We start from the raw sequence: 24,586 nt of genomic DNA on the forward strand, positions 1-24,586 counted from the left end.
TTTGACGGATGAAAATATCCCACTTCCACCAAATAAAATAAAATAAATTCAGATGTGGGTTAACAGCCTTAAATATAAGTGAGAAGTTAAAACAATGTATGTTTCTGCTGACTGTTTGGACTTATTAGGGACTAAAACAAAGCGCACATGTGGCCGCAGGCTCCGCCTCGTCACGTGACCGGGAGCTGGCTGAGTCAGCCGGCTCGTCACGCAGCGTCAGTCTGGAGTCGCACAATTATGAAAAAGCAACCTTCCGTTGGAGCTGCAGCCGAAGCGGATCTCTCTCACGTCCACCGGGCTTTCCTTCCAAGGCTAACCGAGAGCCCCGCCGATAGATGGATCAAAGCCACGACACGGCGCTTCCTGAGTCTCAACGGTGAAGAGAATGGTATGTGATCCTATCTGCGTAGCCAGCTGTCTTCTCGGGGGGGTTTATAGTGTTGTCAAATTGGCGCTGAGAATCGTCGTGACTGATCGGGGTTTTTTTTTTTTTTTTTTTTTTTTTTTTTTTTGAGTGGCAGGTCCCCCCCCCCCCCCCCCCTCATGCATGCTGCCTGTCAGGCACCCAGATCGACAGTCATTTGGCTGTTCTGCTAGAAACACTGTGCCTCACACGTAATGAGTAAAGTGTACACGATGACTGTTCACGAGGAAAACCCCCCCCCCAAAATCACGCACGGGCGGAACGTTAGCAGGCTAAAGAGCTAGCTCGCTAGCGCAAAGGATGCTAGCTACTTAACCCCAAGCTAACTAGCTAACGGCTGATGTTAGCAGCGGTTTCTTTGACACAACAGAGGCGTCTCTTCCCCAGACACAGACACAATGAAGGAGTCCTCTTCAGAGAAGCTGCCCCTTGTTTCAGGCACATTTGTACCAGCTTGTGTCGAGACAAGAACCGCTGTCATTGCCAGTAACGAGTCAATGCCACCTTGAGTGGCTGCCAAGTTTTCACTGAATGTTTTTGTTGTGCCAGCCAGAGCAGGGGAAGTTAAGTGATGTTGAAATAGTGCATGTGTTATCTCAGACCCCTGGACGCCCACTCATGACTGTTGGCTGTGTGGGGAAAAGTTAAATGTTTTAGGGCCTGCCTGCTGCAGACAAGAACATTAGTGTTTATGTAACTTTTCTGTTTCCAATGATGTCCTGTCTCTGGTGTACAGGACTGAGGAGCTCAGGGTGAATGTGAGGAGAAGATGACATGTAGTGTTGTTATTACGCAGAGTGCAAGAGCTGGTAACATTGACTATATCTACTATCATAATTAACAATGTGTCAGTAGTTTAGATTAGGAGGGAGCAGCGTAGATAAAATCCTCTCCTATTTATACATGTACTCAAATCAAATGGTTCTTTGTCACATCGATGCAAACATACTATCAATCAGTTAAATTAAATGATAGTGAGAGGCCTAAAGAGTGTGTCTCTGACAGTACACCTTCTTTTACATGTGATTTATTGGCACTTTCACTATTAGACACATAATTAGTAATGTGGATGTGATGGTCGAGCAGCTGCACACATTTGTCCTTCACTTAAATGTGTCTGATGCATTTCGGCAGATGGTATCATTTAACTGTGTTATTACTGTAAGATGAGGAAAATATCATTACTGGTATCTAATCTCCCAATACTGTGTGTATATATATATTTATATATCCTTTATTCGCTGAGCAGCCGGTGCTCGTCTTTTGCCTCCGTGCAAAACTGTCTTATTTCCCACAGTGCTGGCCTGAGCCGGTCACATGCCCCAGCTTACATGAGGGGCACTCGGCGCTGCTGCTCTAAGCAGTCTTATAGTCCGATAGCAGTCTAATGAACTAATGCTGATGAATCAAATGTGGTCTAGTTCATCAGAGCAGTCGGCATTCTTTTGATCGATATCACCAATTGGTAGAGGAGCTTTATTATTGCAAGTCAGTCTCTTACGTAACAGTGGATGGTTGAGGTGGTCATCGCCTCGGGCTTTAGTGCTCTGTGAGCTGGTAGAAAACTAGCATCACCTTGTTGTGCTCCAAAATAGATTGTGTGTGTGTGTGAGAATGTGAGCCTGCAGAGTGACTGTGGCGTGCCTCCCTTAGTTTTGTTATCTCACGCTCTAATCCATGTGCACCACACACACACACACTCTCACACACACACACACACACACACACACACACACACACACACACAAGCCCATTTGAAGATGACAGATAAAGTTTTCCCAGCGGCGCTGGACTGAGTTAAAAAAGAAAATGGGTCACAGTCTCAGTTTGTTGATTTTATGAATGGAGTGCTCCCCTGTAGATCTTATCCAGCTGATCTTACCCCCCCCCCCCACCACTGCTTCCCATCACTCTGCAGAGCTGGAGCTCCTGGTCACACACACACACACACAGCTGACTTGCATGTGCTTTGTAGTACCCAAACAGCACTAGAGGAATACCAACTCAGTATATCTTTAAACGCTTGTGTTGCAGTTATTGTATAATATGTGCAAAGAGAGGTATGCTAGTGTATTCTGTAACAGTATACTCTTAGTATACTTTGTCGATTCATCTATTAGTTGGTTTGAGTTGGTCTATAAAGTGGTGGAAAATGCCCGAGATGATGTTTTTAAATGTCTTGTTTTGTCCACAACTCAAAAGATGTTCAGTTAACTGTAATAGAGGAGTAACGATGCCAGAAAATATTCACATTTAAGAATCTGGAATCTGAGAATCTATCATTTAAAATGACTCAAAGTAGTTTAATTTAATTTGATAGTTGACAAGTAATTGACTTCTGCTTGCAGCTCTACTCTTGTAGTATTCCCTCTCTTTGTTATTTAAACAGAGAGTTTTAAAAGCATACATTGTCACTGTGTCGCTGCTGTCTCCTATCCTGAGACTGGTCTAACCTGGGTTTCCATAGACTCGCAGAACAAGCAGCAGATGTTGAGAAGAATAGCCATCCCATGCTTTACGTTACTGGCTTATACAGCTGCTTGGAGGTAGGACTCAGGGTGGCATGCCAGCATCGTATCAGCTCGTGCTGTGTTGTCTTTCAGAGTTATGCCCAGGGGGGCACAAGGGGGAGAGCTGGAGAGCCGTCACACTTTGGTCTCATGACTTTCCTTCTTTACTTCCTTCCACCAATCTTATCTGGAGGTTAATATAATGAACTGTTCCCCCTTCCCTGTTTCACATTTATTTAAAGGCCCATATCTCAGAAGAACTCTTGTAAAAAGATATTCTATTACTGGTTGTACTTGCTAGAGCTGTAAATTTCAAACGTTGATACCGCCAAAAAATCAGGACTGGAGATCTGAATTGGACTTGTGAGGTTTATTATAACGTTTTCACACCTGTAGGAAATGATTAATCATTGTGTCTGAAGTTATGATTGTCCTGACATTGTGTCCTTGGAGAGTGAGGCACATGGGACCACTTCATTTAGTTTTGAGTGTAAAGTGTGCACATTTAGGAGCACTTACTCATTCTTCTTGTAGCACAGCCTTTTGTATTTTTTATATCAAATAAAGGATCCTTTAAAACACAACGTAAGTCATTGGAAAACACTAATGAAGCCGCTTTGAATGGAAAATGTTGTTCATTTGAATGGTCATTATTCAGAGACATGATAGACCTGAGATGTGACTTCTTCAAATGACTTGTTTTGTCCAACTAACAGTCAGATATTCAATAAACCGTCATATTAAACTAAGACACCGGCAGATATTTACATTCAAAACAACTGGAAACGGATCATTCTTGCTGTTTTTTGCTTTAAAAATTCAATTAATCTACTAATCCGTTCGGCTCTAATGGATCCGAATGTATGATGCCTATGTCTTGATGTGGAGTACAACTGCAGTCCCCCTCTGATGTGACTTAATGCAAAGAGAACAGCGGTGAGGAATAAAGGTTATGGCACGGACATGACAGGAGCCTCAGCTCACTGTACCGTGGAGGTTGCCCTAGTTCTCTGTCCGTGCTTGTGACTATAGCAGTGGTTCAAATGTAACTCTCGCTTTAATAATCAAATATGTATCACAATGGGGAAATGTGCTGCTGCAATTCTTTTAGTTGTTCTGGTAAACCAGGACCTTATTTCTAACGTCCTGTTACAAAGAGTGGAACGCTTCTTGAAGCCATGTCGCAGCCAGTACACGTTGATACCAAACAAATAAATAAAACTCTCTGAGAACCGCTCTTCTCTTTGGCTGCAGCTCACGCTGAAGTGCTGACCCCGAATCCTCCAGTCCTTCCAATGGGTAATAGAATTACCAAGCCAGATGTTATCTCACCCCGTATTACGTCAGGCAGGGCCAGAGGAATGATGGGTCGACCAGCCAGCCTTTTTTATATTGTTGGGAAAAAGAAGAAGAAGAAGAAGGAGGAGGAAGAGGAGGAAGGAAGAGCTCAGTTGGCAAGGCTGTGTGTGTGGGTTTGTGTGTGGGAAGTTAAAGCGACAGTATGTTATCAGATAGGTGTCTCTCCATACGAACACATTTACTTCCCCAAACACGTGTTGATGCACACACACACACACACACACACACACACACACACACACTCTCAGCATCCTACATTATTGAAACCCGGAGAGATTCAGAGGTGCTAGGTTAGACTTCCTACAGGAACAAAGTAATCATAAAACCTGGTGCTCAGAGAAGGGAAGGGAGGTAGTGAGGAAGTGGTAGAGTGTGTGTGTGTGTGTGTGGTAGTGTGTGTGTGTGTGTGTTTTGGCAGCGACTATGAAGTGTTCAAGTCTTTTGTTGCCTGACATTCTCAGGTACCATGGTTACAGGTTAGCAGAGCACAGTTTTGTTTCATCTGTCTCATTAAAACTTTGTTAGATCAAGAAGACATCAGAGTTTTTGTGCAACGCTTTCTTCCACAGCGCAGACTCTGATGAGGTCACTACCTCCGTGAACAAGGGGGCACTGAAGAGTCAATGACCTGCAGTATACAATTACAATGCAGCGCGTGATAATAACATTACATTATGTATTATTATATATATATACACATTGAAGCTGTGTTTATATGACACAAGCTGGGTCATAATTACACGGCCTATAGCATGAAGTTGATGATATACCGTACAAGGAATTACATGTAGGGGAACAGTGGGGTCTGCATTTTCATTTCTCACAGTCCCTGTAGCATCAACATCAAAACGCAACAAAGTCAACTGTTATTTAAAAATGTATTTAGTGTTTTTGTGAACAGTTTCACAAAGAGTTTCCATGTTGTCTTACACCCCCTACGTGTTCCTTTCCGAACGCTACTGCCAATTTCAACTTCAAGGAATAGTTTTGGGACAAACGCTTTTCCATCTTCTTGCAGAGCGATGAAAAGATTAATACCACTCTTAAAGCTGGAGCCAGGATGTTAGCGTAGCTTAGCATAAAGACCTGAAACAGGTGGAGCCGGCTAGCTTAGCTCTGTTGAAAGGTTTCGAGCTTTACAGGTGCTGGTAGGAGGATTGTGTTCCCTGTGGAGCCAGTGTTCATGCTAACCTCTCACCAGCTTCATGTTAGAGACGCATATCTCATTTAACTCTTAATAAAAAATGTTTGAAATAATCCTTTCACTCAGTTTTTTTTTTTTTAAATAATCCTTTCACAATAAAAAGCTTAGTTTTTTGGAACCTCTGTCTTGCTTTTATAGCATGTGCAGTTTTATTTAGTGGATTTAGGGATTATTATAAACCTTTCAGGTCCATTTGCTTTTGTTTTTTCTTCTTTTAATAAGTGGTTTTGATAATACAAGTAAATTGAAGGTTTGTCTACACTGTGGTTAACTAAGGCTTAGAGCCAGGTTTAGCTGAAACATAAATGCATATTGAAAGAGATAATTCCCTCTGCCACACCTGCAAAAACATCACACGCATCACATCATCGATGCGTGTAATCTGTCAGACATTACAGCGGCGTGCAGAATATGAATTCGGCAAACGGTTATAGATACAAAAGAAGCAGTGTGTGAGAAAAATGTAGTTTGAATGACATTATTAAAGCAACCTTTGTTGACATTAGTGTTTGATGTCCGTTTAACTTCTATTAAGGCTTAAAGTTCTGCATTATTAGTGGCCGCTTTGAGTTCAGGTTGCAACCGTGTTCCTTTAGTACACAGCTGCCCTCAGTTTGATCTTTTTAAAATGCGTTTATCTTTTAAAAGCGTAAGTGCAGGGCCTGTGTTGTTGGGAGAGGGGGTGTGTGTGTGTGTGTGTGTGTGTGTGTGTGTGTGCTGCATTAAGCACAGTTGGTGGTGTGCCCTCAGTAGACAACTAGGTGTATATCATTGAGGCCTCTGCCCATCCACTAATCCTCTCCCACACCCCTGCCGCCCTTGTCTCTTTCTCCCCAGCCCAAGTATAATATCTAGTTAGTCTCAGACACATTCATCTGCCCCCCCGAGTGCCTTCTTACAGATTAACCGTGGATGGAGTTTGCTGGCTGCAAACCTCTCAATGATCGCTCAGCTTTTAACTCGGGCCGGATCTGTATGGTAACAGCAGCGCTGTAGACTTTGACACCCGTATGGAATTTGTCTTCTGCGACACGGACAGCGAGAGAAGTAAAGGGATTTGCTGCTGATGATCCAGTGCTCAGGACGGGCTGTGGTGACTGTGGTTTGTCCAGGAGATGCATGAAGGAGCCTTGGCATGTTCCTGTACAAAGCCCTTAAACACAGAGATGAAGAGGAGTACTTCCAGGTACATGCTCAGTGGCTCCATGTCACCGGTCAAGCGGCGGGATGACCTGTTTGTTTAGATGTTTCCGTAAAACCGCCATTTGTTGTAGGCAGCATAGAACCAGAGGGACCATGGACGGGACTCTTGGCACTAGAGATAAGTGACTTCAGGAAGAGATGAAATGCTTTTGAAATTTAGAAACTTTGGTCGGGCGGCACTAAGTCATTTCTGCTCCTATGATGTCTATATTTACTTATACCTGCGTGTAAATATTGACTAGTGAGCAGAAAATGACTTGCTGGTAACAAACCCAACCCTGGTCGTACTATTGTTTGAGTTTCAGGAATAGTTGAAACACTTTGGTGTGACGCAGGTGACGGTGTTTGCAGGTTTTCCTCCTTTGTGCTGGAGGGGATTAATGGTGCTAATCGCTCTGAGCTGTACTGGGGAACAATAAGGCATGCGGCATTTCATTGAAAATTCCTGCAACACAAATTCTTGTTTTTAAAGGAATAGTGCGACAGAATGAGATTTTAAATGCACTTTATAACATTGGCACCTGTAGCTGACGTGCCTTTTGAACTATTGTTGTCTTCATTTTCTATTCTTGTAGCTTTTAAATGTTTTATTTATTTATATTTCTAATCCCTTTTTGATTGTCATAGACTAAATCCTGGATTAAGGGGTTACGAGCCCCCTTTTAGGATGTCCCGTTATTTTCAGAGAAACGTGTTCTAACTAAAGTAACAGACGGCGTACCACTTTTGATTTATTCACATGTTCCTTTTTTAATTGCTTTCCGGGAAACTATACTGTCTGCACTGTTTGTACAATCAGTGTTGCTGCACGGAGGTTGTTTTTAACATCCGCAGGGGACAATATTCGTAGCAGCTTGAGTTCTTTAAATGCAAACGGTCGTAAACACAAATGAGGAGAACCTTCTGCTGTGCACTGCTCACAATACTGTTTCTTTTTGTCCACAGTCCCAGAAACCCTGGATAGAAAGCACTTTCACCAAGCGGGAATGTGTGTACATACTTCCAGTGTCAAAGGACCCCCACAGGTATGTGCGTCGACGTACTTCTGTACAGTCCCTTGTGGCGACAGCCATGGAAATGTGTAATTGTATGGTGTGTGTTAAAGTAGGCCCAAACCCTAACCACTGCTCTCCAAAGAGTAAATCAGTCTGTTTCCACATCATTTTAATGTTATGCCTGTCGCTATTATTACAGCCTTTAGTGAGGGGGAACACCAGGGATGAACCAGTGTTTCATATCTTAGTGGGGGGGTTTAAATAAAACTTTTGCTAGTGCTCTGAACAACTGTGTCCTGTCCAAACCTTTAAACTGCATGCCTTGTTAGTGCTGTGTATGTGTTTTAGGAAGCCTTCTAAATGGCATTTGTTGTTATTATTACCATGTGTGTTTATTAATTAATTAAACATATGATTTACTGTGTGCGGGGGGGGGGGTGTATTGTGAGGCACTATTTTCTTGCAAACTTGCTGGAATCGTTCAGAACAGTGTTGAACTTATTGAACACTTATTCAGAATGTACCTTATGTGCATGAGAAGCACACACGAAATAGTTAAATTAAAGGTACAGCGTCTGGTTTAAACTATAAAGAACATTTAGTTTTTATTTATTATGCAATAGTTTCCCACAGTTATGTTTATTTAGCATTAACTGGTTAACCACTTTCTTTGTGTGTAAGCCATTTTTATTTGTAGTTACTCTTTCAAGTTGCGTTCCCCTCTTCTTGTAAACTCACAAAGATACTGGCTTACTTTTGACCCGGTGTTTTCTTTAACATCAATTATTTGCCTCTGGGTTTTATCCGTTAACTTCAGTACGTGCTGCTGCTCGAAGATGATTCGGAGGCGTTTGCGAACATATTTTAACGTTGGGCCTGCATGTGACTGTGATCAAAGCTTCACAACGCTCTCTTGGTTATCAGCCAGTCTCCCGGGCCGCCTGCCCAGCTGACAGATCACGTTCCTTAATGTCCTCAAACTACCGGGAGAAGAAATCAGACCATTATAACTGTCTTTGTATTCTTTACCCCACATTGTGGTGCTTTGTACGTGTTTAAATTGAAATCGATGATTAATTCTGTTTCTGTGAAATTCCTTTCAGATGCCTTCCAGGATGCCAGATTTGCCAACAGCTAGTCCGGTAACTTTTAGTTTGGTCTTTGTTCCCGTCATGCGCTGTAACCTGACAGGATTCTGTGAGAATCAATGCTAACCAGTTTCTTTACACCAGAAGACGCCTGCAGGCAAATTCTTTCAGTGTAATTCCACTAAACAGGAAACAATTGACCTCAAGACTTGTCAGGATGCGTGCACATTCTTACCTCAAGTAATTAAGAGGTGTGAAAACCACAAAGCGTAGGTTGGTCATTAATTGTAATAATAATACATGAGAGTGAGAGAGTGAGAGAGAGAGAGAGTGAGAGAGAGAGAGTGAGAGAGAGAGTGAGAGAGAGAGTGAGAGAGAGAGAGAGAGAGAGTGAGTGAGTGAGTGAGTGAGTGAGTGAGTGAGTGAGAGAGAGTGAGTGAGAGAGAGTGAGTGAGAGAGTGAGAGAGTGAGAGAGTGAGAGAGAGAGTGAGAGAGAGTGAGAGAGAGTGAGAGAGTGAGAGAGAGAGTGAGAGAGTGAGAGAGAGTGAGTGAGTGAGTGAGTGAGTGAGAGAGTGAGTGAGTGAGAGAGAGAGTGAGAGAGAGAGTGAGTGAGTGAGTGAGTGAGTGAGTGAGTGAGTGAGTGAGTGAGTGAGAGAGAGAGAGAGAGAGATTCCTGCTTTTGAATATCGGTTTCTTGACGGGATTATATGCGATTATATAAATGTGTCATAAATGAAGCATCATTTAAATGTTGTATTGTTTTATCTGCTGTGTTCTGCTGCATCACTGCTCAGATGTATAGACGTGTTTATTATTATTGTATCAATGAGAAGTGATTGTGTTCCCCCTGAAGATGCTGCTGTGGGCGGCTGGTGCGGCAGCATGTTGGCTTCACGGCCAGCTTGGCCACAAAGTACTCGGACGTGAAGTTGGGTGAAAACCCCAACCTGTCCACGCCCGAGCTGGAGGAGTGGTCGGTGGAAAAACACACAGAGGCGAGCCCCACTGACGCCTATGGTGTCATCAATTTCCAGGGAGGGTCTCACTCGTACAGAGCCAAGGTAACATCGAGTCCTTAGTACGCCATTGTTAACCAACACACTCGAAATGACAAAGAGGAAAATGAAACATGGCGAACGTCTACTCCCAGTCTTTTATTACTGGTCATTAATTAAAACCTAGTGCTGACACAATGAATCAATCACTTTTCTACCGTTTGTTAGTTTCAGCTTCTCGGATGTGTTGTTCTGCTGCTTTCATCCGCTTCATGCTTTTCTTGTGTCTGTGCAAACGTGGGCAGTATGCGCGTCTGTCCCACGACTCGCGGCCGGAGAGCATCCTGCGGCTGATGCTGAAGGAGTGGCATATGGAGCTTCCTAAAATCCTCATCTCTGTCCATGGAGGAGTTCAGAACTTTGAGCTGCACCCACGCATCAAGCAGGTGGTGGGCAAGGGCCTCATTAAAGCTGCAGTCACCACGGGGGCCTGGATCCTCACCGGAGGGGTCAACACAGGTTTGTAGTCAGACAGATCATTTTAGTCTTGACTTAAAACATATATTTAAAATATATATATTTAATATATATATATATATATATATATATAATAAATAAGAGAGAGATAAAACAATGAAGGATAAAATGTCACTAAAACTAAAAAGCATTTTTGTTTAAAGAGTAAGACTAACTCTAAAATAGCTGCCAAAATGAACAATGCTTCTGAGCGTAACAAAGATTGTTATTAAATACATATTTACTTACTCTCCACCCCTGCGCTCTTAAATATTCCCCCACTCTAACCTGCACAAACACGCAGCCACCATCAGTGTGTGATGCGCTGATGTAGCAGAAGTTGTAATACCCGTCTCTAAGCGTGTCATTTGGCTGTGTGTCGCGGCCGAGGTGTGTCTGCCGCCACAGCGCGGCGTTAAGATGCTGTGGTCTGATCATAGTGTTTAAATCATTACTCACGGGGTCAATTACCCAGACCCGTGATTACTTGTAATGCCTCTGGCACCCTGACCAGTTGGGATCACAAATTACTGCTGAATCCATGAGATCCATCAGCTGAGGACTGTGGTTCACAAACAACCCCAGGACTAATGTACTTGTTGTGGACTTGTCCCCAATGCCGCATTTTGGCCACAGAACCGAAACTCTGTGTCTTGGTCATAGATTTAAATATTTATCTAAGTGAGGTGTGGCAGAGGTCAAGTAGCATTGAAAATGTATTGATTGTTTAATGTCTCCTTCTTTAAGGTGCGGCGAAGCATGTGGGAGACGCTCTCAAAGAACACTGTTCACGATCATCAAAGAAGATTTGCACTATCGGGATCGCAGCCTGGGGAGTCATCGAGAACCGGAACGACCTCATTGGCAGAGACGTGAGATGCAACTCTTACGATAATCTTGAACAAATGAGATCTCTTGTTTCACAGCAAGATACCCCATATTTAAAATCCTTTCTCCACGACCGCATTGATTCTGTCACAGTTTGAATTGTGTTATTAAGAAGTCCTTTTTTCTTTTCCTTCTCACGTCGACCCTGCAGATCAGCGCTCCGTATCAGACGCTGCTCAACCCTCTCAGCAAACTAAACGTTCTCAACAATCTGCATTCCCACTTCCTCCTGGTGGACGATGGGACAGTGGGCAGGTACGGCGCTGAGGTCCAACTGCGGCGGGACCTGGAGAAGCACATCAACCTCCAAAGAATACACGCACGTAAGAAAACCTGAACCTTCAATGCAACGGTTTCCCTCGAGTCCTGAGAAATGAGATTATACAGGATCAGAGCTGCAGGAATATGCCACTATGACTCTGTCTATCATTTTATTGTTGGGAGCTTTGAAGTACATCAGAAGGATTTAACTCCACACTGTGGACATGAACACAGTTCCTCCTTCTTACAAGGAAAAACAAACTGTTACGCTTTCTCTATAACTTGCTTATGATGCACATTTAACATAAAGATGTCTCAAATCTTCCTGACAATGTCCCCAATGCACAGAAGTCGCTCCCACAGACTGATGTGTAACTCCTCTCACTTGTTTCCCGTTGACTGCACATGGCAATGACTCGTTATGCATTATTAATGAATAATATACACACAAGTTCTAGTGTGCTTCTGCGTCATCCTAAAGGAATGATTCGTCCAATAATGTTATCTTCTACTAACCTCACAATCATCAGACGGTGAACTGGTGGAATGTGTGTGTCCACATAAACACACAGCACATGAACAGCCATGCTCTCCATCTTCCTTCTTGTAGGAATCGGTCAGGGTGTTCCTGTTGTGGCCCTGATTTTCGAGGGGGGTCCCAATGTGATCCTGACCGTGCTGGAGTACCTTCAAGAGAGCCCTCCTGTCCCGGTGGTGGTGTGTGAGGGGACCGGCCGTGCTGCTGACATTCTTGCCTACGTCCACAAGCAGACCGAGGAGGGCGGGTAGGACACGCGCACACACACACACACACACACACACACACACACACACACACACACACACACACACACACACACACACACACACAAGGGGGATGGCAGCTGTGATGGGCTCTGCTTACGCTCCTCCACCAAGTTTAATAACAATCAGGGCAGTAATTGTTCCGTAATCCTGCTGACAGACGAGCAGATGTAACCTCCCTGGTCGAGGTAATGACCCTGAGAAGATCCAGGTTTCAGCAAGTGTTTAACTATTTAGATTTGTGGTTAAAGTTGGAGGATTAGTAAAAAGAAATGATGCCATTAGTGATGAATCACTTACTGTGTTTGAGACAGTGTTGCTCTTTCTTTTGTTTGACGACAGCGTCATTGGTGTCTCATCTATTTCGGTCCACACGACCACAATTTACATCTTCAATGTTTTAGTTTAGTCATCTTGAACAGTGATCAAATATACAAGTCGTGATGACTCGTGATGTTCGAACAGAAAGGTTGTGGTTAGTGACGGGAAACATGCGCAGATCCAGAGCAGAGAGGATTAAGGTTTACCCGTTCTAGGTAAAGAGAGATGGAATAATAAGGCACTGCAGTATAACATGCTGCTGAAGCACATCATGTATACTGCAGCAATGATATCCCACTTTTATGTACATGGTGTTAAAATAAATAAATATAGGCAATAAAAGGCCCCAGATGTCGTGCAAACACAGGAGTCGAGGTGGAAACGTCCTCGTAATGTCTGCACATCAAAGCACTTTGTGCTGCATTCAACCCTCTTATATGTGAAGTGCTCGACAGCTGTGTGACCGTGACCATGTTTTACTGTCACTCTTCTACAGAAGTCTTCCTGATGGAGTCGAGACTGACATCATCGCAACCATCAAGAAAACCTTCAACTTCAGCCAGAGCGATGCCATCCATCTCTTCCAGACTCTGATGGAGTGCATGAAAAGCAAAGAATTGGTACATGCATCTATTAATTGCCGTTTCAAAGAGTGCAGTGGCAAAGTACACTTGTCATTTAATAAAAGTCAAACACAAAACCTTCTTTTGAATCCGGAGCACAGTTAGTTTTTTGTTCTATATCACGCGTCACAAACTGTTGAAACATCTGGAGACTGTCTGTGGGAACATGTTGATGAATCCTATCTTGTTTCTCGCAAAACAGATCACTGTGTTTCACATCAGCTCCGACGATCACCAGGACATCGACGTGGCCATTCTGAGGGCTTTACTCCAAGGTTAGTGGACGGCTTCTCTTCAAACCTTTAATAAAGTCACTAAGTCACATAACGTTGACTCGATCTATTCATATGCCGAGCTTGTTGGCATTGGAAGATAAAGAGTTCAAGACTTTGTAATGTTTTTATTCTGATATAGATACGCTTTGAGAACAGCGTTCCCCCCCCCGGGTGCCCTTGTCTTTGTGTTCTTGAGGAGATCATGTTCACATTCACAGGGCCTCCTTATTCCAACAGTCTGAGCTGCATGTCGTCTTCTTCTCGGTCCGTTAAGAGAAAGAGAAAAAGTCCTGAACAACTTACTTTGTTTTCATTAAGCTGTAGAGGATCTTTTATTTTGTATGAATGCAGTTGGAATAAGAAGAATAAGAATAACCTCTCACACCCCCAAGATTTCTTCTTTACTCGTTCTTCATTTTTCATTTCAAGTATGAGAGCAAACGTTCCACCTGAAAGACGTGTTGTGTACTGAAAGTAGACGGGCGCTGCACGTCTAATAATTCAAGTTTGTTTAGACAAAAGCGAGGAATTTGTGAGTGACTGCAGCTGATCGATGGGAGAAACTGGTTCAGATACTCAAAAGACAAACACGCTGAACACATATTTGTCTGCGTAAAGCGCCGTCATCCTTTTTTAAAAGGACCCTGGAGTACAAAAGCTCTCAGCCTCTTAAAGAACATCGAGTGCTGCTTAAAGATCTTTCTCCCTCTTCTGCTACGATTCAATTCATTTAGCAGGCGTGGTATTAAACAGGAAGTTTGAAAGGGTCTCTTTTGAAATGCTATCGCTGTTGTTAAAGGTTGCATACATAATCCTTTCCACGGGTAGACTGACTACCTGAGCGCTCAGGGTTTTCAGATATAAAAGTAGAGATTTTAGTCACATCCTCGCTGATATTCTGGTTTCACATTCACACAATCATTTCTGTAGAGAGGGATTTATGATCATTCGATTCAGATGGCTCCTGGAGGACAATGGAGCAGATCAGTGTGGACGAGAGTCTGAACAGGGATTTACTTTGTAGTCTAATCTGCTGCATTGCTGTATTAGTGTGTAATTGACTGTATTATTGCCCTGACCCTGCTCTACTAACCCCTCTAATCCTGCTCGCTGGCTAACAGGAAATACACAGGTCATTAAGGCTTTACTTTCCTGGGAATTAATATCTGCGTATGTGTCTACACACATTTCTGTTCCTGTGTGTTTCAGGCACAAACACGTCTGCCTTCGATCAGCTGGTCCTGACTCTGGCCTGGGACCGGGTAGACATTGCCAAGAATCATGTGTTTGTGTACGGACAGCAGCTCCTGGTACGTGTGTGTGTGTGTGTGTGTGTGTGTGTGTGTGTGTGTGTGTGTGTGTGTGTGTGTGTGTGTGTGTGTGTGTGTGTGTGTGTGTGTGTGTGTGTGTGTGTGTGTGTGTGTGTGTGTGTGTGTGTGTGTGTGTGTGTGTGTGTGTGTGTGTGTGTGTGTGTGTGTGTGTGTGTGTGTGTGTGTGTGTGTGTGTGTGCGTGTGTGAGCCGCAACTTCCATGAATGTTTGCTTCGCTCAGCTTTAGCTCCAAACATTTTTGACTCTCCCAAAATGACCCCGGAATCTCCGCTGACCACAATCTGCAGTCTGAGGAGCCGGGGGAGTGTACTCGGGCGCGCTGCCATGAACTGCTTGTCTTGCCTGTAACATGAACCCCATTACAGTCGTCTTCATGAGCTGCCCTCGGTGCTTATGTTTGTTTAAAAACTTGGGTGAATTCTAGCTCCTGTAGTATCTTTAGTTATTATGTTTCCTGCGTGTTCGTTCTGCAATGTGGAACTACTTGTGGACTTCTCCCTCGTCCTGTTTGCTTTATAACATGTTTATCTTTGCTTGTGTTTAGGTGAGCTCTCTGGAGCAAGCGATGCTCGATGCCCTCGTGATGGACCGGGTGGATTTTGTCAAGTTGCTCATAGAGAACGGTGTGAGCATGCACCGGTTTCTGACCATCAGTCGGCTGGAGGAGCTCTACAACACGGTAACATTATGAAACGCACACCAGCCACTGAATTACAGAGATGAGCTGTGTGTAAAGAACATACTCATGTATGTTTCTGAGTGTTGTCAAGCTTTTTGTCTCTTCTACTTTTAGAAACAACATCCCAACAACCCAACTCTCCTCCACCTGGTTAGAGATGTTAAACAGGTAGTCAGTCCAGTTTGTATTAATAATACAATTTATCTAAAGAGTGCTTTTCATAACACTCACACAAGTTAAAATGATCATATAAAATCCCACATAACGTACAACAAACAACACGTGTTATCAGTTGATGATAACCAGAGTGTCTCCTCTTTGTTTCTGCGCTTTCTTGCAGAGTCATCTGCCTCCAAACTATAAGATCACTTTGATTGATGTGGGCCTGGTTATTGAGTACCTGATGGGCGGGACTTACAGGTGCAACTACACCAGGAAGCGCTTCAGAATCATTTACAACAATCTCCACGGCAACAATAGGGTGAGTTTGAACTGTTGCATCTCCTGCAGATCTTCACTGGCTTTGTATTGCCTGAAGGTGCCTTCTTGTCACTTCCATCTGCTCGCAAACACTAGAGAAATGCGTAAAAGCTGCGGTTATCAGGATGGACCGAGTGCAGAGGTGCCAGTCCGCCTCCTGGGCACTGCCGAGGTGCCCTTGAGCAAGGCACCGGACCCCCACACTGCTCCCCGGACGCTGTATAGTAGCTGCTCACTGCTTAAAGAAAGTTAAGAAGACAAAAGTGAGGCATCAGCAGGAAGAATGGGGAAACTGCAACTTAAGCATTTTGACAGTATGCAGCTTGTAGTGGAGGAAAGCTATGAAGTATTGTGTATGCAAGTGCCTTGACTAACTACAGTAGCGTGCTAACACATAGCTAACATTAGCTTGCTACCAGCTAACTTGTCCCATTATCATTTTCAGTTATCAACTGCACCCCTGGTGAACATCCGGCGCTAAAAGACATACTGAACTCTAACGGTTTTAGCTAATATTGTGGCGCAGATTGTTTTCCTCTCCAGTGGGCGTGTTAGGGTCTCTCTGTCCAAAACGTCCTTTATGGTGTAGATATGTGAAACTTCTGTCCGTTTAAGTGGTACAATGCACTTGAGTTAAAAGCTGGCATGTTGTGTGGATGTAGTAAAAACATTTCATCCGTTGTACTACTGATGTTGGGGCTGAAACTGTTACTGAATGTATCGTTTCATCTTGTGCGCAGAGGTCGGGGCGCCACACAGCTGGTCCTGGTTCTCATTTGAGGAAAAGTCACGAGTCTTTTAGCATGCAGGCCGACAAGAAGGAGAAGACGAGGCACAACCACTTCATCAAAACTGCACAGCCATACAAACCCAAGGTAAATATCTTAGTAAAAGGAACGAGGCTTCTTTTAGACATTGCTAAAAAATACAAAAAGGTCTGATCTGTCCCTGCAGCTAAGGAGCTACTGAGAAATGGGGAGAAATAAAGTCAGCCTCTGCTCCTTCCCTCCTAGCTTGAGTCTTCGATCGAGCAGAACAAAAAGAGAAGCAAAGAAGAGATCGTGGACATAGACGACCCAGAGACCCGGCGGTTTCCCTACCCTTTCAATGAGCTGCTGGTGTGGGCCGTGCTGCTGAAGAGGCAGAAGATGTCGCTCTTCTTCTGGCAGCATGGCGAGGAGAACATGGCAAAGGCACTGGTAGCCTGTAAGCTTTTTCGATCCATGGGCTACGAGGCCAAGAAGAGCGACGTGGTGGACGACACTTCGGAAGAGCTCAAGGAGTACTCAAAGTAAAGTTATTTTCTGTGGCTTTGATTCATGAAAGGTAGCTTTTTAAATCCTCACATTTCTCTATGACAGTAAAGGTGTGTTCTGAACAAGCTCCTGATGTGTTCCAGTGAGTTTGGGACGTTAGCGGTGGACCTGCTGGAGGAGTCGTTCAGGCAGGATGAGACCATGGCCATGAAGCTGCTCACCTACGAGCTGAAGAACTGGAGCAACTCCACATGTTTGAAGTTGGCCGTCTCCTCCCACCTGCGGCCCTTTGTGGCTCACACCTGCACCCAGTTTCTGTTGTCAGACATGTGGATGGGACGGCTAAACATGCGCAAGAACTCCTGGTACAAGGTTCATGTTCCATCTAGATTTTTATTTTTGGTAACAAATGAAAGTAATTGCTTTTCAGTGGCTGCTGAGGTCCGACCATGTGAGTCTACGTTCAGCTTAATACGAATATTAAACTGAGGTTTAATAGTTGTGTTTGGGGACGTTTTGTCAACTGTGTTCCTACCTGTGGCTTGAACAAAGGTCTGCTTTCATATCTAATCCCAATCTCAGGTCCAACACTTTGTTGAGGTGTTAAAATGCCACTCGGTCGGATGATTGATGGTGATATAAGGAACAAACGGGTTATTATTACACTTCTCTCATGTGACGTCCTCGTGCAAGCATTTCCTGAATTGTAGGTCAGAACCTGAGGAACTATCTGCACTGTAAAGACACTGCTTTGAGTTCAAAGACACTAACATTTTCTCAGAACATATTTAGTAAATACAAAATAAAAAGGTGGTTTTGCTACTGAAAAACATTGGATTCTCTCATGAAATGAACATGCTGTCATTTCTTTATTTTGGGTGAACAATAATAATAAGTTTGTACATCCGTGTGGGAACTTTTACAGCCTGTTTTTCTCACTTGTGCTATCAAGTCAGAAAAACCAGGAAACAGGTTAGATGTGCACTCATCATTAATGTGTAATTTGAAGGAATTTCTTGACAAATAAAGAAGCCTCCACCCACATTAGTGTGTATTTGTCTCCAGGTGATTCTGAGTATCTTGGTGCCTCCTGCCATCCTACTGTTGGAGTACAAATCCAAGGCTGAGATGGCTCACATCCCTCAGAGTCAGGACGACCACCAGATCACCATGGAGGACAGCGAACACAACTTCCAGAACATCGCTGAAGACATCCAAATGGTTAGATTTTACCTTTTCGTTTAAAACCTAATCCAATAATATAAATCACGGACATCGTCCCAATTTATCATAAGAGACTTTGTGCCTGATGTTACATTTTTAACATTAATGCTGATCATAAATACCAAATATTGATTATTATTGACACACATTGTCTAACTTGGGTCTTTTTAACCTCTCTGTAGGATGTGTTCAAGGAGGCCAGATCCAACGACCAGGTGGAGACGAAGAGTGACATGGACACACTAATTCGCTCCAGGAAGCTGCCACTAACCAGGAAGATTTACGCCTTCTACCACGCGCCCATTGTCAAGTTCTGGTCCAACACGGTATGGACATTACGGAAGAGAACATCCACTTATCTACACGTTCATCCAACCATCTATTGTGTGGTTGTACTCTGAGAGGAGGTTGTTAGTTGTTACCCAGAAGCAGATGCTCTGAAAATAAGATCTTCACAGTGGAGACGCAGAGCTAATGCAAACAGGAATGTGTCAATTATTAGCTAGCTGGTGAAGCACAGTATGTATTACTCCGCGACGCGGACTACGGTAGCCGTAATGCTGCAAGCGGTGCGTGTTATGCAAGTACAGCGCGTATCCCTATGCGTAGCTAGACAGTTAGCTAACATGCAAAAGTCCTCCAATAAAGATGCAAGGTTTGCTTTCTTGACTTTACTGTTCTTATTTTACTTCGTAAAAAGACAAATAGTTTCCAAGGCTCAAGCATCACAGACACAAACACCGTTTTTTAGCGTCTCTGCTCCACGTGTTGATCTCGCAGCTCCGTAAACAAAGATCCTCGCAAAGCAGAAGCGCTCACTCTGACACGCCCCCAGCAAACCAACAAACCAAGGAGTGCTCACTCTGAGTCAAAAAACATGTCCCAACTCTATAAACATAGAAATAGGCAGCACAGTGCGGCTTTGTAGTTTACAAAAGTCGTACTAAAACATTTTGACAGAGCGCCGTGTACCACACAAAATCGCTTCGAGATCAGTAAACACAATGTTCCTTTTGCTTCTTAGTACCTGAGACACTTCAGTGTTCGGCTGTTAGAGAAGTGGCTGATGTTTAGATAAAGATCAACAAGAAACCGAGAGCTTAATGTTTAAAGTTCCCTCCACCACCTCAACCCTTCACACTCCACAAATAGGAGAGAGGAACACGGTGCACCTTTGTCTTATCAGACACCCATTTAGATGTTTTTTTTAATCTCCCTTAGCACAGGGAACGCTGGACCATCCTTTATGAAAGGAAAGGAGATAATGGCGTCCCATAATTCTTTGCGGCAGACCCACGTCAATAATAATATTATATAAGAATAGATATAGGACATTTTCCTATTATATAAGAATAGATATAGGACGTTTTCCTATTATATAAGAATAGATATAGGACGTTTTCCTATTATATAAGAATAGATATAGCACATTTTACTATTATATACGAATAGATATAGGACATTTTACTCTTGTATAAGAATAGATATAGCACATTTTACTATTATATACGAATAGATATAGGACGTTTTCCTATTATATGAGAATAGATATAGGACATGTTACTCTTATATAAGAATAGATATAGCACATTTTCCTATTATATAAGAATAGATATAGGACATCTATACTCTTATATAAGAATAGATATAGGACATTTTACTATTATATAAGAATAGATATAGGACATTTTACTATTATATAAGAATAGATATAGGACATTTTACTATTCTATAAGAATAGATATAGGACATTTTACTATTATATAAGAATAGATATAGGACATTTTACTATTATATTAAAATAGATATAGGACATTTTACTCTTACATAAGAATAGATATAGGACATTTTACTCTTATATAAGAATAGATATAGGACATTTTCCTATTGTATAAGAATAGATATAGGACATTTTACTATTTTATATAAGAATAACAATAACAATTTTTTAAAACTCTAATTTATACAAGAGGCTGTATTAGCAGTTAAAGCTTTATTTTAAACACATTTTCCGGAATACACACTTATTATCATCACGTTCACACTCCTGCACAGCATTATCACTCATCTTTTCTCACTTGTTCTTCAGTTTATTTATAAACACAAGCCTGAGGCTGGTTCTCAGAAACCTGGGAGTCGTCATTGAGGGTTTTATTAGCAATCACAGGGTTGTTTTTCAGGCTGTTCAAGACTGAGAGGTGCTGATACCATCACTGAAACTGCTAGTCTACATAATATAACCTGTGCCCAAGCTTATCTACATCTGTTACAACACGCCAACAGCAGCACACAACAGTAGCTCACCCATCAGATGGGAGTGTTAATGGCCGACTTTCCAACAGTTCACACCTCGCATGACAAGGTTCAGCAATTTTTCTAATCCAAATTGTACCAAGAAACTGAATGTGTGCGCACGTGTAACTTTACCTGCCTATACAGACAAACTTTCCCACAGTCTGCAGTGTGGTTGTACAAAAGGGCTTCTTTCTGTTTAAAGCGCAGGTCAAACTACAATGAGGAGTTCATGTACCATTGGCAGACGATCACGTGACTTGTACTTGTTTCTATACAGAAAGGATGAAGGCACAAGAGCTTTTTATTTGAGCTGAGGTGTGCCAAGTGCTTAAATTACGTGAACTCAGCCTTTTTTCAGATCTAAAATTGTGTTGAACACTCGTCAGTTTCAAAGTAAAAAAGCAAGTAAATAACAGTTTTTACTGCGTAATCTCTCAATGTATTTAATTGTAATGCAAATAGCATTAAATGTTATGTTAAATAGGCATTTATGTAAATAGATACATAATGAGTTAATAGAAAACAAGACTAAGAGACTACAGCCAATCTAGAAGCTGTTTGCTACTGTGTGACAGCTGTGAGCTCAATGCTAACATGCTGAAGTTAAGATGGCACGAGGTTTAGCATCTTCACCACCATACAAAGTGTTGGACTACATCTACTACCATCCAATAGTTCAAGATATTTCACTAAATGAATACATTTGTGTCCAGTGAAGGACAGAAGAACTGATCACCTCATGATGACAGTGGCCATCTTTATTCTGTGTTGTTGTGAAAATACTGATTTATTGCAGCTTTAAATTACTAGTTGGATAAAAAACTCCCATTTCTGTTTCTTATATAATCCCCTGAACTGCTCACCCCTCCCTTCTGAGAGCCGACTTTGTTGGGAACTGTGGTTTCCCATGAAAGAGGAGTTAAAGTGGTCGGAGGGTCAGGGGTTCGATCCCCACCCCCTGCATGTCAAAGTGTGTGAAAGGTTATCCCTACTGACACCTTGTAAGGTAGCCCTTTTGGAGATTGGAAAAGCGCTATATAAATGCAGTCCATTTACACTTGAGAAGATGAAATGTCTCACACAGCTCACCCCCAGCTGAGCTCTGAGGGCTCAGAGGCCAAAATGGCAGAGTATTTGCTCCCGACTCAAAGCGCCATGATGAGGTTCAGCCCCTTCAGCGGGCCTCTACTGACCTCGTCTCAAAATATTTCAGAGGAAGCTCCTCTCGGGAGCTGTCTGAATTTATAGGCTCTTTGTCAACACAGGCCAGTTATCATCTACGTCCAACATATCTTTATCTGCAGCAGATCTACTTCCCACATTTATGACAGCTTTCCCGTTCTTGGGAGAATTAATCTTTGACTTCATTCATAACTTTGACATTTGAATTCTATTCCTATTAATTCTGTTTAAAACACAATATTCTGCACAGTTCCAGTTAAAGATTAGGCTACACTAATATTATAATCCAGTGTTTTCTTTTTTTTGAAAGAGTTCAGAAGTCAAAAATATAAATAAATAATATAATAAATATAATATATATATATATATATATATATATATATATATATATATATATATATATATATATATATATATATATATATATATATATATATATATATATATATTATATATATATATATATATATATATATATAATTAATATAATGTATATATAAATAAATAATATATTGTGTTCTTCCCGGTGTCAGCTCTTCTACCTAGGCTTCTTGATGTTCTACTCGTATGTGGTCCTGGTGAGAATGCCTGAATGGCCTTCTCCTCAAGAGTGGGTGGTCATCCTCTACATTTTCACTTCTGCCATTGAGAAAATTCGAGAGGTATGAGCAACAGAAGTATTCGACATAAATTATGAAGATTTATTCTGTAAATACTGCAATCTCAACTCAACTCGTCAGCATTACTTCACATCTTTTATCTCTCCTTTCTTTTCCAGATGTTTATGTCTGAAGCAGGCAAAATAAGCCAGAAGATAAAGGTGTGGTTCAGTGACTATTTCAATGTGTCCGACTTCCTGGCCATTGTGACCTTCTTTATCGGCTTCGGCCTGAGATTGGCCGGAGGCGAAGCCTTCGTCCCCGGGAGGACGGTGTACTGTCTCAACATCATCTTCTGGTACGTGCGACTCCTGGATATCCTGGCTGTCAACCAGCAAGCTGGACCGTACGTCATGATGATCGCTAAAATGGTGAGTTCTTCTTAAAGGGAGACGTCACACCACCATATGATGTAGAGTAAGCAGCCACGACAGTATTACAGACACATTGTAAATAATAGGCTTCGGTTGTTTTTATATCTTTTTAGGAGAGCAGTTGTGTTGTTGTGCATTGCTCATATTAGTATTTGTTTTTATTTAATCAGTTTGAACATTCATATTTAAACAGCATTAATCATCTTCATCCTGTCACCAGGTATTGTAACCTACTGTGTTGTCCTGAGCCGTTTTAGAAGCTTTTATTTTGTGTTTTTGTTGTCCTCCATGTCGTAGTTTTACCAAAGTATTTCTATAAGAGTTGATATCTTACCTTCAACAGAATATTAGATTAAATGATGTTTAGATCCTGGAGAAAATGAGTTTATTTACAATTATTCCTACTTGCTTTCTTGCAGAGTTAAATATGAAGCTAGAAAATCAGCAGACGCTTAGCTTAGCTTAGCTTAGCTTAGCTTAGCTTAGCTTAGCTTAGCTTAGCTTAGCATAAAGACTAGAAGCCCGGGTCTATCTGACCTGCAACTCTTCATTTTACTGAGTAACTGGTCGGTTTTAATCTGCACAGAAACAAAAGTGCAACATTGACAAGCTCTGGCTTTTAAGGAGTTACAGGGAGGACTATGTTTTGGACTTCCTGCAGTGTCATTAGTGATCTGGTAAGCAGGTCGTTTTACGTTTGGACAGACAGGTTTGCTATTTCCGTCTGCTTTTAAGCTTCATATTTAGAGTGGTATCGAGCTTCTCATCCAGTTCTCAGCAAGAAAGCAAATACTTCATTAAATATTGAACTCCTCCTTTAAGTGAAACTAGATTTAATTAGAACATAATCACATTTCCATCATGTACACCTTCGTAGATGTTAAGTAGTCGTAAACCCTTCAACATTTCTGTGTGCCCTGGGGATTTCAATACAGACATTATTAGGATTGTATACTCTGCAGCTCAGTAATTGCTTTGGACACCAGACTAAATAAAATAACCTTCTTTCTATTTTTCCCTTAAGAAAAAGTAATAAAATGTTGATTTTGGATCCCGAGAGTAGACGTGTGTGCACTGAGAAATCCTCTGGCTGTACTATACAAGTCTAATATTATGTCATGTCATGTTATGTATGTGTTATTCAGTATGTGTGACATCTCTTGCAGGTGGCCAACATGTTTTATATTGTGGTAATAATGGCTATAGTCCTGCTGAGCTACGGTGTACCCAGGAAAGCCATTCTGTATCCAGAAGAGGAGCCCAGCTGGTCGCTGGCCAAAGATGTGGTGTTCCAGCCGTACTGGATGATGTACGGGGAAGTGTATGCTTATGAAATCGATGGTAAGGATGATGATGGTAGGGGAGATTACGATGGTAAGAACAGTTTTACTCAAAGCTTTTCACCACAGCATGATAGCTGATTGTCACTCCAAACAACCACTGGAGATCAAACCCACGCTGGCATAATCATTGCCTCCCCTCACCGCCTCTCACACAACATGGGTTTTACACGCCGAAGAAACTTTGGAGAGGGCAGGGCTTTTTCTTTTTGCTTCACCACAGCATCGACTGCCTCGACTCGGCTAGAAGTGGCGTGGACAACGGGCCACGAGTCGGGCGCATGTGATGCTTCGGTGGAA

The 24,586-nt window shown here is 42.3% G+C and overlaps 1 protein-coding gene across 5 annotated transcripts in view; it reads left to right on the plus strand.

The window, feature by feature from the left end:
- The first annotated feature begins 216 nt into the window (after positions 1 to 216).
- The window catches only part of trpm7 (transient receptor potential cation channel, subfamily M, member 7), a 34,523-nt gene continuing 10,153 nt past the window's right edge, over positions 217 to 24,586 (plus strand). For 2 of the 5 annotated variants that reach the window (XM_029455553.1, XM_029455561.1), the window contains exons 1-22: positions 217 to 388; positions 7,646 to 7,725; positions 8,799 to 8,837; positions 9,637 to 9,844; positions 10,084 to 10,297; positions 11,042 to 11,166; positions 11,334 to 11,505; positions 12,054 to 12,228; positions 13,065 to 13,188; positions 13,394 to 13,466; positions 14,676 to 14,776; positions 15,342 to 15,476; positions 15,591 to 15,644; positions 15,817 to 15,957; positions 16,697 to 16,831; positions 16,970 to 17,247; positions 17,356 to 17,584; positions 18,278 to 18,433; positions 18,619 to 18,762; positions 22,447 to 22,575; positions 22,692 to 22,943; positions 24,113 to 24,287. In XM_029455553.1, coding sequence (XP_029311413.1) covers positions 386 to 388; positions 7,646 to 7,725; positions 8,799 to 8,837; positions 9,637 to 9,844; positions 10,084 to 10,297; positions 11,042 to 11,166; positions 11,334 to 11,505; positions 12,054 to 12,228; positions 13,065 to 13,188; positions 13,394 to 13,466; positions 14,676 to 14,776; positions 15,342 to 15,476; positions 15,591 to 15,644; positions 15,817 to 15,957; positions 16,697 to 16,831; positions 16,970 to 17,247; positions 17,356 to 17,584; positions 18,278 to 18,433; positions 18,619 to 18,762; positions 22,447 to 22,575; positions 22,692 to 22,943; positions 24,113 to 24,287 — 3,142 coding nt within the window. In that variant the 5' untranslated portion in view covers positions 217 to 385. Of the gene's footprint in view, positions 389 to 7,645; positions 7,726 to 8,798; positions 8,838 to 9,636; positions 9,845 to 10,083; positions 10,298 to 11,041; positions 11,167 to 11,333; positions 11,506 to 12,053; positions 12,229 to 13,064; positions 13,189 to 13,393; positions 13,467 to 14,675; positions 14,777 to 15,341; positions 15,477 to 15,590; positions 15,645 to 15,816; positions 15,958 to 16,696; positions 16,832 to 16,969; positions 17,248 to 17,355; positions 17,585 to 18,277; positions 18,434 to 18,618; positions 18,763 to 22,446; positions 22,576 to 22,691; positions 22,944 to 24,112; positions 24,288 to 24,586 lie in introns of those variants that run through there. The other 3 variants (XM_029455536.1, XM_029455544.1, XM_029455569.1) reach the window with 2 other exon arrangements.

The sequence above is a fragment of the Cottoperca gobio genome, chromosome 3, assembly GCF_900634415.1.
Source record: "Cottoperca gobio chromosome 3, fCotGob3.1, whole genome shotgun sequence".
Lineage (NCBI taxonomy): Eukaryota > Metazoa > Chordata > Actinopteri > Perciformes > Bovichtidae > Cottoperca > Cottoperca gobio.